This window comes from Psammomys obesus, unplaced genomic scaffold (genome assembly GCF_907164565.1).
Source record: "Psammomys obesus unplaced genomic scaffold, mPsaObe1.curated_primary_1811, whole genome shotgun sequence".
Taxonomy (NCBI): Eukaryota; Metazoa; Chordata; class Mammalia; order Rodentia; family Muridae; genus Psammomys; species Psammomys obesus.
In genome coordinates, this window is record NW_026596046.1 from 5,239,039 (window position 1) to 5,252,598 (window position 13,560).

Sequence of the window (13,560 nt, forward strand, 5' to 3'; positions counted from 1 at the left end):
GTAAACATAAATGACATGTATGAACAGACATACACATACACCGACCTCCTATCTTTAAGATATGAAGTTGAAATTCCCTGAAGAAAAGAGTCAATGGACAGTTTTCTGAAGCAGACATATAAAATGGCAAATGTAGTCACCAACCATGTCTGTCTACAGACTCAGACCTCAGGGAAGCAGCTTTCTAGCATACCTAGTTACCTTGTAAGTTCTGGAAAAGGCAGAAAGAAGAGAAACCATACAAGAGGAAAAGGAAGGCAAATCCACAGCCCCAGGGATGGGAGGGCTGAGATGTTAGGGGGGCCTATGCTAGGTTCCTCTGCTTGAACAATTTCCAAAAGGGGAAACCTGGGCAACTCCCCAGGGGCAGGCACCACAACCACTTCTGCCTCTAAAACCCAAGTGGCAACCAGCCCTAATACAGGCTCTGAGTTGAAGAGACCTGGGGTGGCCTGACTGCCTATAGAAAGTACATGTGTTGGGGGAAAGCCCACTCAACAGGATGGTCTGAAACAAAACTCAGTGTCTTGCTCACAAAAATCTTTGCAAAGAGGAGAAAGAAAGACACTGAATATCAGTGCAAGCAGATCATTTTAAGAATCACATGTAAAGGTATCCAGGAAAACTCACCTCCATGTTCTAGAAACACTCGAACACATCTCTCCTTTCCTCTTGCTGCAGAGAAATGGAGCAAGGTCCAGCCATTGGCATCTCGGCCATTTGGGGAATAGCCTTGTTCCAACATCTTTCGTACGGTGTGAACATCCCCGGCAGCCACTGCAGCCTGAATCTGCAATTCTTCCTGGAGCTCAGGGTTCCTCCGGCAGTGGTGGTGTAACATCCTAGCAGAGTCCGCTTTTTACCAACCAGACATTAGGTAACAGGAGCCAGCCTTTTGGGAAGATAGAACACACGCAATTTAGAACACGTGGCCCTGCACACTGTGCCCACTGACCAGCACAGAACTGTTTGTTTCCTAAATCAGTGCGACAGTACTGGCTAACATGCCTCGGCTAAGACCACAACTTTCAATAGTTGCATTCCCATTACAAATTAGTTGAAAGAGAAAGCCAGAAAGAAACCCCTGACTTAATAGAAAAATCTCTTCTGAGTCTTTTTGAAAACTTGAAACTACATTTGATCATATGGCTGTTTCAGGTAAAATGAGAGGTGGCAACAGGAAGCCAACAGGGCAGAAGCAGAGGGGCCAGACTAGTGCCAGTCTTGGGAAGTCTGATCTACATGATGCACTACTGAGATTTATGTCACAAACTACTCAAGGGTTCTCTCACAAGTCAGAGTCAATGAATATGGAGCACCAGAAAACAGCCTGTTACCCTATGAAGACTAGAGCCCACAGGAGGAACTGAGAAGGAAAGGCTGTCTCTAGGCGGAGTCTCTGAGGTCCTCTACATCAGCATCCCATTTTTAATGCAAGGTAACAAAGCTTGGTGGAAGCAGGCTGAGCGAAATAACTGGAGTAAAATAAATTCTATTTACTTTATAGTGTGTGCATGTGTGTGTGTTTATGCTTGTTTTTCTCAATTTCTCAGTTTTCCTACCTCAGGTTATTTGATCATGATATCTTATCCTCTCTTTTGCTGTCATTCTTTTTAAAAATTTCTCCCCTAATTTCATCACCAGAAGTTTTACCTCATAAATGCTCAAATAACAGGATCAAAATCCCACTGATTAACCACATGACAAAATGACTTCAATGAACAACAGTGATGAGGAGTACAAAGCGTCTGCAGGTCATAGAAAAGCATGTCCTCAAAACCCACAGAGACTGAGCTCATCCATGCACACAGGGAAGTCCACAATAAAATGGCTACTTCTCATGTGGTGGTACAAAACCTGTCTGTGTGCTTTGAAGCATTGAAATATATACAGAAACCTAGACTGTCAAGCTCCTAGGAAGACATCCAACAGGGATGAATTGAAAGAAGCAATTAGACTAATCTCCTGGTTTCTAACCTCCATTTCTGTAAGTAAATTTGCTCAAAAGAAAAAAAAAAGTGATGAAGCCCTTTGAAGATATTCTGTTCTCACATGTAGGTTAGGCATTTCAGGATAATTTTGCAACTAATACTTTTTCTTGCAAAACTTTCTCATCATGGAGTATACATAGGTAAAGTAATCTAAGCTTAGTGGAGCCAACATGGGTGAGGAATACAAACATCTGATGTGCTTTTACAGGTAAAAATGACATCACTACACTCTCAGCACTATCACTGTGATATAAATTTTAAAAGATCAAGCTAGTTGTTTCCTCAGAGAAAAATGGGAAATGAGAAATTTCTTGATAATTTGTTTTCTTAAAATAAGCAAGTTTCCTTTTGATTCGTTACTTAATTACTTTCTTGAAATTCAGTCTCTTGGCTTAGAAATTTAACATAAAAAATACCTTTCAGAATAGGTTTCATATTAGTTTCAGTGCTATAAGAGACTATATCAAAACTCATCAGATACCTTAATGGAAGCTCTTACTGTCCACTCGGACCATCATCTTTAACAAAATGCTTCTGAATTTTTTATTTCATCACTCTTTCTGAGACAGTCTTATTTAGCTCAGGCTAACCTCCCGACTTACTAGGCAGCCTTGACTGGCCCTGAGCTCTTGATCAACCTATCTTCCAGGTATCTCCCATCAGCCAAGTATTGAGACTACAGGTGTGTGTCGCCATATTGGCTCAGAGTGAGTTTTGTGGGCATATGTGTGTGGTATATGTGTATACAGATAACTTAGGGTGTCTTCTTCTACAGCTCTCACCTTATTTTTTGAGACAGGAGCCATCACTGAACCTTGACCTCACCATGTCTGTGAGACTAGCTGGCTATCAGGGCTCCATGACTCTCCTTGTTTCTGCACTGCGGGGCTGGAGTTACAGGCATACATAGCCACGTCCAGCTTTTACGTAAGTAAATGGGGATCCATACTTCAGTCTCCATACTTGTGCCCAAGCGCTTTACTAACTAAGACATTTCCCAACCCCAACAGCGTGTTTTTAAATAGGAGATTATCCTGGCACTTGAAAGAGGTCGACTATGTAGGAAAAAGACTGAAATAATGTCAAGATAAAATTAGTTTTTTCTTTCAGTGCCTGCTACACTACGGATATGATAGGTCTTTAACTCACTATTTTACCCATTCATTTCTGTTCAACGCTATTATAACAGTGCTAGGGACTGAACTCAGAGCCTTGAGCCTGCTAAACACATACTATATTACTAAGCCTACAGCCCCAACCAACTCATTAGCAGATTTTTAAGATGAAAAGAAAAAGTTAATTGGGATTTTCCTTGAAAGAGCATAGGAGACTGATGACGCTGAGTTATCTTACCTTCCAGAAGAATGTCTCTTCTCGGTAGACAGGTCATCTAATAACCATTGTGTATGTGCAGCATCGTGGGAAAGGGGCTCCCAGTGTGTACAGACCCGAGAGCAGTAGCCTTCTTCACCTACAAACAAATCCAATCACAGTCACAGGGAGCTTCCTAAGTGAACAAAGAGCCACAGCTGTCAGCAGTATACTTCCTGATGGCTCTAAATTTCAGGAGTTTACAACAATCGACAGAGGACTCAAGGTGGTTTTGGAGAAAATGATCTTGTTGCTCACAACCATCTCCAAGATGCAATCAAATATGACTTATTTTTGAGCTTTTGTGCCCTTCTTCCCCACACCCAGCTTCTTTCAAAAGAGTAAATAAAGAAAATAACAGATCACACATTTGGAATCTGGATACAAGCTGAGATCCTTGTTTCTTCTACTGGGAATATATCTTCAGGCCCACTTTCTTTGAATTGCTTTTTAAGAGCACCATCAGTCACCTGCTCTTTTTAAACAGGACTAAAAGGACAAAATATGTGCATTCAATACAGCAGCTTCCCAGGGCCAAATGTAAACTTTGAGAAGTAGAAGATGAATCTATTCAATGGCAGTTTCTCATGTGCCTTAAAGGCACGCCGTCAATAACGTTTACATACACACAACAAACTAGTCAACTAGCCAGAGTTTGTGCTACCTTCTCCACATGAATCCTTAAACAACAAAACAATTAAAACCCGACCTTTCTCTCTCTACAAAACAAAACAAATAACCAAGATTCTTTCCCCATTCCAACTAAATCCCAGCACTGTGCATTCTATTCAGGTTAAGGACATAAGAGATTCTCCTACAACATCACAAGGAAGTCACTCTATGAATTAACCTACTGGGAGACCTGCCATCCCTTTTGAAGGTGGGGGTGGTGAGCCCTTAGCAGTTGAATTTTCAGACAAAGAAATGGAGAGGGCATCTGCCAATCTGACCTGTGGGGGTCAAGAGTGGCAGTGGTAGGTTCTCTAGGTGTGCAAGGGACATTCAGCGCTCATTAGAACAATTCATGTCTTCCTTTTGTTCTCCTGATGTTCTACTTTTCCTCATCTGAGTCTTTAAGGAAGGCAAAATGTTAGCCTGCACATGGAACTAAAATGTGAGTGCAAACTGTGCCTATTATTTCCAAATAAATGAAGTAGGCATGGTCAGAACAACTCCTTCAAAGCAAACCATAAATACCAGGAAGGAATCCTTGCAGAAACTACGACTGAGGTGGGAAGTCTACAAGAGCCTGGAGCATCTACCAGTGGCTGCAGGCAAGAAAGTGCTCAAAGAGAGCCACAGTAAAGCCACAGCCACAGGGACGAAGAAGCCAGCTTCAGAGCTCTCCAGGATCAGAGGCCATTAATCACTTTTCCTATGATGGCATCTACATGGTAGCTAGCAGTACCATGATAGGTTCCAGCTGATGGTTATCAACCTGGCTGGGGTCACACAGACAATCCTGGTTAAAATCAATGTGGGGGAAGAAACTGGCAGGCAGGAGTGGGGTGGGGGAAGAGAAGTGGATGGTGAGAGTAAACTGAAGTCAATGTATACAGGTATGAAGTTGTCAAAGAACAAACATAATCCCTAAAAATAAAACAAACAAAAAAAATGAACGTTATCAAACATCTTACTTCTAAGCGTGTCTTCAGTATTCTCTGTATCCCTACGGACATGAAAATGTCCCAATGTGGCTTCAAGCCTTTAAGAGTTCTTGAAGATTTGCAGTGGTCTCCACATGCCCATCACCACTTCCAGAGACAGCTGGGCATGACAGAGAGGAAATCTGAGAGGTAGGAGTTGACAAAAGCAAATAGTGTTCAATAATATCAGGAAAAGGCATGGTGTTAAAAGAAAGGATCAAATTATTTCTCCTTGCAAGAAAGATAATAATGTAACAATTCCATGTGAGAGACTTTAATGGAACAAGGAGATGGCCACCAAGCACCTGATGTGTGTGATCAGCACAGCTCAAGGCTTCTTAAAATAGTGCTGTACATTTAAAATGACATTTCAAAAACATTTTTAATTAAAAAAAAATTTTGTGTGTATATGTGAGTGCCTACTTGCAAGTACGTGCTCCACAGACATGCCTGGTGTTTGAAAAAGTCAGAATAAGGTTTCAGACCCCCTGGAACCGGAGTCACAGGCAGTTGTGAGTAACCCTGTGGGTGCTGGGGACTGAACCTGGGTTCTCTGCAAGGAAGAACTCTTAACCACTGAGCCACCTCTCTGAGAAGCTCTTAAAATAACACTTTAAAAAATACAAGATAGTTTAAGATTTCTTCCTCTTCCAATAGTATGCTTACACATAAGCACAGATGTTTAAAGCGTCACTCTTTGCACACACACGCTGCATCAGCATCGAGGGGAAAACACACTCATGGTGCACCATAGACACATAGTCTCTGTTACCTGTACCACTGTGAATTACAAAGGGCGAAGATTTATTACCAAAGGAGCCCCAAAGCCTATGGTGTCAGACTAGCAGTTAATTTTCTCTTGGTGTTACTTATGGGCACTCAGGTACATATAAAATAGAGAGAAAAAGCACCATGGATGTTAAGAACAAATACAACCTTACAACAAAGATTCACAGAAAAAAAAAAAAAACAGGAAAAGCCAAAGATTGGAATGGAAAAGCCTAGTTTCCTGTAGGGAATGCAAGTTAAAAATCTGATGGCTCACAGAAATCACCGATAGAACAGGACTCATTACAAAGGAACAAATTTTCTAGATAATACACCTTCATGGAGGTTTCTATGGTGGCTGTAGACTCCAGCAACTACTTAAACCAGACCCACCTCTGGAAATTACATTCTAGGTTTCAGCCAGAAAAAAGTAAATAACAAATATGGAAGACTTCAGAGGTATCAAAATGAATCATCTTTTCCAATGAATGTCATTTTCTTAAATGGTCTTAGTACTTAATGTAAACACTATGCTTACATGTTGCTAAATCACCTTTTCAACCGTAATGAAGTCAAAAGATAACCTAGGTCTCCAAGATTTCAAACAGTTGGCCACATTGGATACTACAAATTTGTCACTGCCTAATTTCTTTACAGATGGCAAGTGAAATTCATTCAGTTAAGACCAAATTTTCTATATTGAATTAATACATTTTCCATATTGAAATAATAGAGTTAAGTAGAATGTACCCATAAATCAAGGCATGCTTGAAATTCACCCAAGAATACACAGCCTTCAACAAGTCTGACATCACTACAATTTTCTTTGGCACAAGACTAGATATTAATGAATTTTGCTTATTGTTTTCTTCCATGGTTTCTTGTTTTGTTGGGTTGAGACACCGAACCTCCTATGTGTACTGACAGCTGGTTGGCAATCAGGGATCCTCTTGCCTCAGCCTCCCAAGTGTTAGGACCACTGGCCTGCTGCCTACTCCTGCAACTTTTCAAAAAGTGACTCAAATGAGAAATCTGTTTCCTGGTCCCAAAACCAACAAAAAACAAGGTAACAGTTCCCAGCTCAAGACAAGACATTTCTGCATTTCTTTGCAGAGTAAACCAAGATATGGAAAGAAAATCTATAACTTAGAAGATACTGGCTCTGAGGACAAAAACTAAAAATCCACTAATGGCTCACAAGACCCCAGAGGGAAGCCAGATAGAGAAAGCTACTCTGCCAGGTCAAAGTACACAACATGGTCCACAGGCAAGTGCCGAGTTCCACTTATACAATCAGGAGTCTGACACCAAAAATAAAGCAGGTGTTATTTTGGTATCACTCAACATACCATAGTGTTTAGGTCCCTAAAGAAGGATATCATATTTCCTCCAAATTACCGAACCTCTGTGCGACACAAAGATTTATTATCCCTTATCACTTAACTATGACTCACATAAATTCTAGTAGAAAACCCAATGAGTTTCACAAAATGTGGATGAGGTGATAGAGAAAAGTTTAGAATCAATTATCCAGACCCAACCCAAAGCTTAAACCACACATTATTAGAAATGCTTTGTCAATAGTGTCCTACTAACAGCTGGCATGCCAAGTCAAATCAAACTTAGCAGCCTCAGCTCAGTGCCTCAGAAATTTGTGAGAACATTGCACTGGAGGAGTGGGTTCAAATGAAAATGAAATGAAAAACCGAAGGTCAAGTTTTGGGTATAGAAACTGTATCTAACTTTATTTACACATTTTGAGAACGGTATCACCACGGCTAAATGTAAACGTGCGTGCATGCACTCACACACACACAAACAAAATAAGACATTCATTTAGTTCATACATAATGTACACACAGAATTAATTGTGAATGACATCACTTTAAGTATAAAGGGCAGAAGTTGTCATAATATTCTAAAGATGTAGCACTGAATAGCATCAATTATTCTTCTGTGATATAAATCTGTACGTTGTTACCAAATAATCAGGTAAGTGCCCTCCCATGCCACTCACAATAAAATTATTACTAAGATGACAACCATATCTAGCTGGTCATGTTGTTAAATAAATGTCCAAATTAGATAAAATTTCAAACATCTGACAGAGCCTGGACCAAACATTCTCAACTCTGCTAATTATCAAAATCTCTCCCCCTGCTTGTGTGGGGGGAAGGAGAGATGCACATACATTCATCGCTTCATCTCAGAAAAACCACTGTCAGCTGAGCAGGTCCACATACTATCTCTTAAGCAGCAATGATGACCTAGCTGGAAACCAGGAGAGAGCAATGTCCTGTCTTTACAAGTGTGACTCAAGATCCTCATTTACAATCTCAGGTAAAAATATTCCTCACTTAGGATTCCTGGCAAATACATGCTAAGGTTACCTCTGAAGCAGAAAAATGCCCCCTACCTCTACTGAGGAGGCTAGACTACAAAATATATACTGCATTTGATCTTTGAAATACACTTCAAATATCTTACTACCATTTTTGAAAAAGTTATAAAATACACAGAAAGCATCACACTGCTGAGTTCCATATTTAACTACTGAGCCACTGCTCCAGTTCTGTATTTAAATAACAACCACCTTTAACTTGAGAGACCTTTCATCGATTCCCATACACATGAATGATACCCTAAATTTTCTCCATAGTATAGTCACTGATGAATATTAGGTTTTTTCCTCTTTCTTTCACTTGGTTCTTTAAAACTGTGTCTTACTCTGCAGACAGCCCAGGTTGACTCCAACAATCTCTATCTTCCTGCCTCAGCCTTGAATGGATAGCAATTATAACTAGGCATGATGGAACATGCCTTTAATCCCAGCACTCAGGAGGGAGAGGCACGAAGATCTGAGTTCAAGGCCAGCCTGGTCTACAGACAGTTTCAGACAGCCAAAGCCACACAGAAAAACCCTGTTTCAAAAATTAAAAAAAGCATAGCAATTATAGAGAGGGCCTTTCACACAGAGCTAATACATATTACTTTTAAATTCCATTCAGAACATACTCTTTTCTATGGCAACTAGTTTCAAGTCTTAAAAATATGCAAGACCTCAGAATCCCTTAAAATTATCTTTATGTCTTAAGGATCAGCAGACTCAAAAGGTGTTGTTTTTTGTGTATGTGCAAGACAGAAAATCTGAAGGAACAGAGTAAGAAGCCTATCCTTTTAAATACTTCTTTGTACTGAAGTCACAAAAAATTGAGGTATTAAAATAAATGAGACACTTTTTATTTGTGATAACAAATGTTATAGAGTTATTCATTAGGCAGTCTCTGGGTTGCCCCTTATATAATTTCTGTCTATATGGGTTTTTATGTCTATTCTCTCTTTACAGTAATGTTCTAAACTCACCTGTAGGGCATTTTCAGAGGCAGCCACAAAATAGGCAGCAGAAACCTAGCACATGACTTAGGTGCTTACATTTCAATCTAGCATATTCTCCCCACAGGTTTTAAAATGAGAAAACAAGAATGACCACTGCCAAAACTAAAGCACCAGATAGCTAAACATACCAAAACATTACTTTGTTTTAAAATTCCTGACTGTGCCACTACTGTCAAGGAGAACACAATGTAAATTTTTATAAGTTCACCTAGAACATCAGAGATGCAGCAAATATTATCACTTTAAAACAACTCCAGTGTCCATCCATTTTGCAACACACAAACACACAAAAATCCAGAGTAAACTATACTTTGCTTCAGGGGCTAACATTGCTTTCATACAGTTCCCATTCCTAAGCTACACACATTCACCTTTTCGAGGAAAACCAAATCAAATTATTTTCTTTAAAACTTCTAAGTTTCAATCCTCCAGTTCACCTTCTGCTACTAAGCCATTATCAGTTAGGTAACTGAAGCTTTCCTGATGGAGGTAGAGAGAAAAACTTACATGGGGGAAAACAGTAAATTGTGGTTGAATTCAAAGCAGTATCATTCAAAATTAACAAGCAATTAACATGAAATTGTGGAATCCCTATGAGGGTAAGTTAGGCGGGGAACTACAAAAAGGTCTCAAAGCCTCAGAGCAAAGTAAATGACACAGTGTACCAAAAGATAATGCAAAACACGGAAACTCTCTGAAGGGGAACCAGAAGACAGTTCTAGAGTAAAGAAGTTATTGAGATGTTAAGGATTGAGCAGTGTTTCTATTTTTGTTAGGAAACTAGGGTCTAGGAAAGCTTGCATTCCCAGGCAACCACCCTGAAAATAAAGCACTGCTTAATGAGGTAGGGGCCAGGAATAAACAATGGGGGAAGGGAGGTCTGGCTCCTTACCTTTAGAGAGGATGCTGGTCCGTTTATTGCTTCTCTGGTGGGTGGCCAGACCCCCTTCTGCTCGCGAGTAGCCTCCAGCCAGCTCAAACCTGGAAAACAGAAACCAATGAGTGGTGCAGTGATCCAGGGTCGAGAAGAGGGCTCTGAGGATGGGGAAGCCAAGGACCAGCTGTAAAGTGGCAAGGGCAGGAAGGCGCGAGCAAGTCTTCTCCTCCCCCCCACCCCTCCCAACACCCAGCCAGCCCCTTCCCCTTGTGGGGAAGAAACTGACTTTACCTGTCTCCTCAAGCTGCAGCTCCTCTCCCTCCTTTCAGCCTCCTCCACATTCACCAACTTCTCCATTGACGAAACACCCCAGGCAGGGCCGGACACCGTGTTCCTGATCCTCCTCAGTGCTTCACGGCCCCAGCCCGGAGAGCATCCAGATAGCCGTTCAGGCTGGGGCTGGCCGGCTTGGCCTCTGAGCAGTCTCCGGGAAGGGGTGCTGGGAGGAAGTGCCGGCTTGGGTTGGGGGCGGGGGGTGGGGGAGGGAAGCAGTCCCGGTCCAGGGGCTCAGACCAGGGGTCTGCCGCGCACCGGGCCGGAGGCTTCCAGCTACCGAGGGACTCAAGAGGTCTGGGCACAGAAAGACCCCAAGTCGTACCAGGTCCGAAGTGTCAGCAGCGGGGTGTCCCGACAGGGGGCTTTCGGGATGCACTTTGCACTGGGCCACCCCCGCCCCCTCCTTCCAGCACTTTGGGGTCACTGGGATGGGACCAAGCCTTCCGCAACCAATCAGCTGCCGCACTGAAGCCTGCGCTCCAAGCCGTAAACCAGATCCGCGGTGAGTAGGGGTGGGGGGGCAGGGGGTGGGGGCGGCTTGGTTGGTTGGTTGCTTCCTTCTCCTCAGCCAGTGGCCCCCACCCCCTGGCTGCCGTAAAGCTGCCTGCGGGTTCGCGACAGTTAAAGGAGGCGGGCTGGTAGAGGCCGGGACTCGTCTCCGATTGGTTGCTCTTACTTAGTCCCTCCGCTTCCCCGCGGTGATTTCCGAGGCTCCACCCCCGGCCTGGAGACTCGAAGCGGTTGCTAAGAGACACTGTACTACGAATGGGGCTTCTACGCATGCTGAGGGAGGGGCCGGCGCTGCCTTCGGTGAAGTACGGTGGCCCGGAGTGGGCAGTAATGGACGCGAGTGGCGGGATGACGGCGGCGTGGCCCGGCCGGCTGGCAGCCAGGTAGCCCCGAGCCCAAGTTGAGCTGGGAGGCGGGGGCAGCGTGTGCGCGCCAGACCGAGCGACGGACGAGGCGGCCGGGCCGAGGGCGGGCGAGGAGGGCCCTGGCTCCCTCCCGCTCTGCAGCGCTTCTTGGAAACGAGTGGCGGGTCCTCGGTGCATCGGTCGGTCTCTGAGACCCGGTTAGCTTCCAGGCTGCCGACGTCTCGCCCAGCCTACGAGAGAGCATGCTTTTTTGGGATCGCGATGCGGGGTCAAGGGCTTTCCTGTGAATGAAAACGAGCGGGGGAAAATGAAAAGTGGGCATGTACTCCCTTAGCCAGTGTTTGCTGGCTTGTCACTACTCTAGTTGTTGGGGAGACTTCGTGAACCATATTTTTGCTTTTATCGTAACAAGATGAAACTGCAAAATGATTAGGGAAACGAAAAAAAAAAAAAGTAATGCAATGTAGTTTGATTAGGACGCAATGGACTCTAAAGATTGTCAGGAGAGGTCTCTCAGAGAATGACGTTTGTGCGACGTGAATGACAAAATGTTGGCCCAACAGAGATCTGAGGAAAGAGTTTTGCAGGAAGAGCTAATCAGCATTGCAGAGCCTTTGGTACTGGAATAAGCTTTATTTATATTTATGTTTAGAGGAACGGAAGGAAAGCCTTGTGACTGAAGCAGAGAAAGGGGGAGAAAGATGGAAATGAGCTGAGAGGGTCGGGGCAGGCTGCAGATTTTGCAGCATCCATAGGTCATGCCTGAAGGATTATAGTTTATGTCTTGCATAATAGAGAAAGCTGTTTTGGGGAACTAGCTTACTGCAGATGATGTAACCTATTGAGATATTTTGTTGCAGGTGGGAGTCAAGTGTTCATTTTGCCTCTGGTTCCTATCTTCTAGGCTGTTGCTCACTTATCCAAAAGTCTTCCACAGGAGTTACCTCTTAGGAAGTTCACTCATTGCCAGTAAAGGTCATAGTGGGGCAGGGGTTGGCGGGGACACCAAAAAACTGAAATATCTGAGTTCAACGATATGTGTTTTTGACAGGGAACATTGGGGCCATACTGTCTGGTCCTCACTTGAATACATACAATGTTTGTAGGGCCTCGCAGATTCCCAGTTAAAAGGTGAGAGTAGATGCACAGACAGCTGAATGTTTTTTCACAGAAAAAAATGGGTTAGTGAAAGCCTGGATGGATACCTTCCAATTGTAGAGTCTTTGGGAACCTCCAGAGAAAGCCTATGAATTAGCTTGTGGGCACAAAAGTGAAGAGACTCCAATAGGCAGATCTTAAAGACCCTGCAAGACTATGTGCTTTTTGGAGTTTGGGACAGTATCCTAAGAAAAATAGATGTTTTAGAATGTGGATGTGTATAGTATAAGCCAAGATACTACTTAGGAAGGAATCTGTTGTCTGTGTCAAGGGTAAAAGTGGTTTACTGTAGCCGTGACAGTGAGAACAGTGAGAAATGGCATAAGGAAGGGGTTCCAAAATGAAAGGCTTTTGGCCTCCATGTATAGCTCCTGTGTACTCCATACACTGAGCTGGAAAGGGGTACAGAGAAAAGTGAGTTTGAAGGGTATGGCATGAGTTGTTTATGAGGATACCTATCTGATCTCCTCTCTGCAGGAGGTATGTGGGTACTTACATACAGAGTTACTGTGCGTGTTCAGTGGAAGCTAAACTCCACCTTGTAAATTTTTCCTGGAGCGATTAGTCCTATAGCCTGTCTCTCAAGATGCTTAGCAGTGGCAGCTCGCCATGGCTCCTAAGCAGTGGCACAATCACCAGGGAAGATAGCCAGTGCTCTGAAGTGTTTCCAGCATTTGTTGGGCTGTTGTGTTTTTATATCTCCTAATGTCTGTAGAAGGCCTGGCTAGGTCTCCTATATACATGCAGATATGGTTTCTCACAGCATTTAATAAAGGGCATGGGAGGTTTGGTATTTTTATATAATGAGTTTGTACTAGACGAAATTTGCCCACCTGTAGGCTAATGTGACTGTTGTAGACATGGTTAGTAAGTTAGCTTTTAATAAGGGGGTTTTCTGCTTATGGTGTGTTTAGTGGGATGTAGCCTCAAGATAAGGCAATGAGGTTGTATATAACCCAAAAAGGAAGTAAGCCCTAACTTGTAGAAGGAAAATTGAAGGCATGAAAGTCTGTGAAATTATTCTGAGAAAAGGTATGGGGAAGGCTGAACTCTGAAAGGTTCTGACAGTGCGAGAACAGTAGAGAAAGAGGATAGAGAGCCTGATGGAGAAAGACTTTCTGGAGATGGAGAAGCCTTGTCAA

The 13,560-nt window shown here is 43.1% G+C and overlaps 2 protein-coding genes across 3 annotated transcripts in view; one reads left to right on the top strand and one right to left on the bottom strand.

The window, feature by feature from the left end:
- Asb7 (ankyrin repeat and SOCS box containing 7) overlaps positions 1–10,897 on the bottom strand; it is a 46,216-nt gene extending 35,319 nt beyond the window's left edge. The window contains exons 1-4 of the mRNA XM_055623550.1: positions 10,341–10,897; positions 10,065–10,153; positions 3,345–3,462; positions 631–892 (exon numbers count right to left, since the gene is read on the bottom strand). Of these exons, the coding sequence (XP_055479525.1) occupies positions 631–841 (211 nt within the window). The 5' untranslated portion in view covers positions 842–892; positions 3,345–3,462; positions 10,065–10,153; positions 10,341–10,897. The remainder of the gene's footprint in view (positions 1–630; positions 893–3,344; positions 3,463–10,064; positions 10,154–10,340) is intronic.
- Positions 10,898–11,215: 318 nt separating this feature from the next.
- Positions 11,216–13,560, top strand: part of Lins1 (lines homolog 1) — a 28,979-nt gene continuing 26,634 nt past the window's right edge. For both annotated transcript variants that reach the window (XM_055623652.1, XM_055623651.1), the window contains exon 1: positions 11,216–11,278. The gene's annotated coding sequence lies outside the window, so the exon portion shown is untranslated. The remainder of the gene's footprint in view (positions 11,279–13,560) is intronic.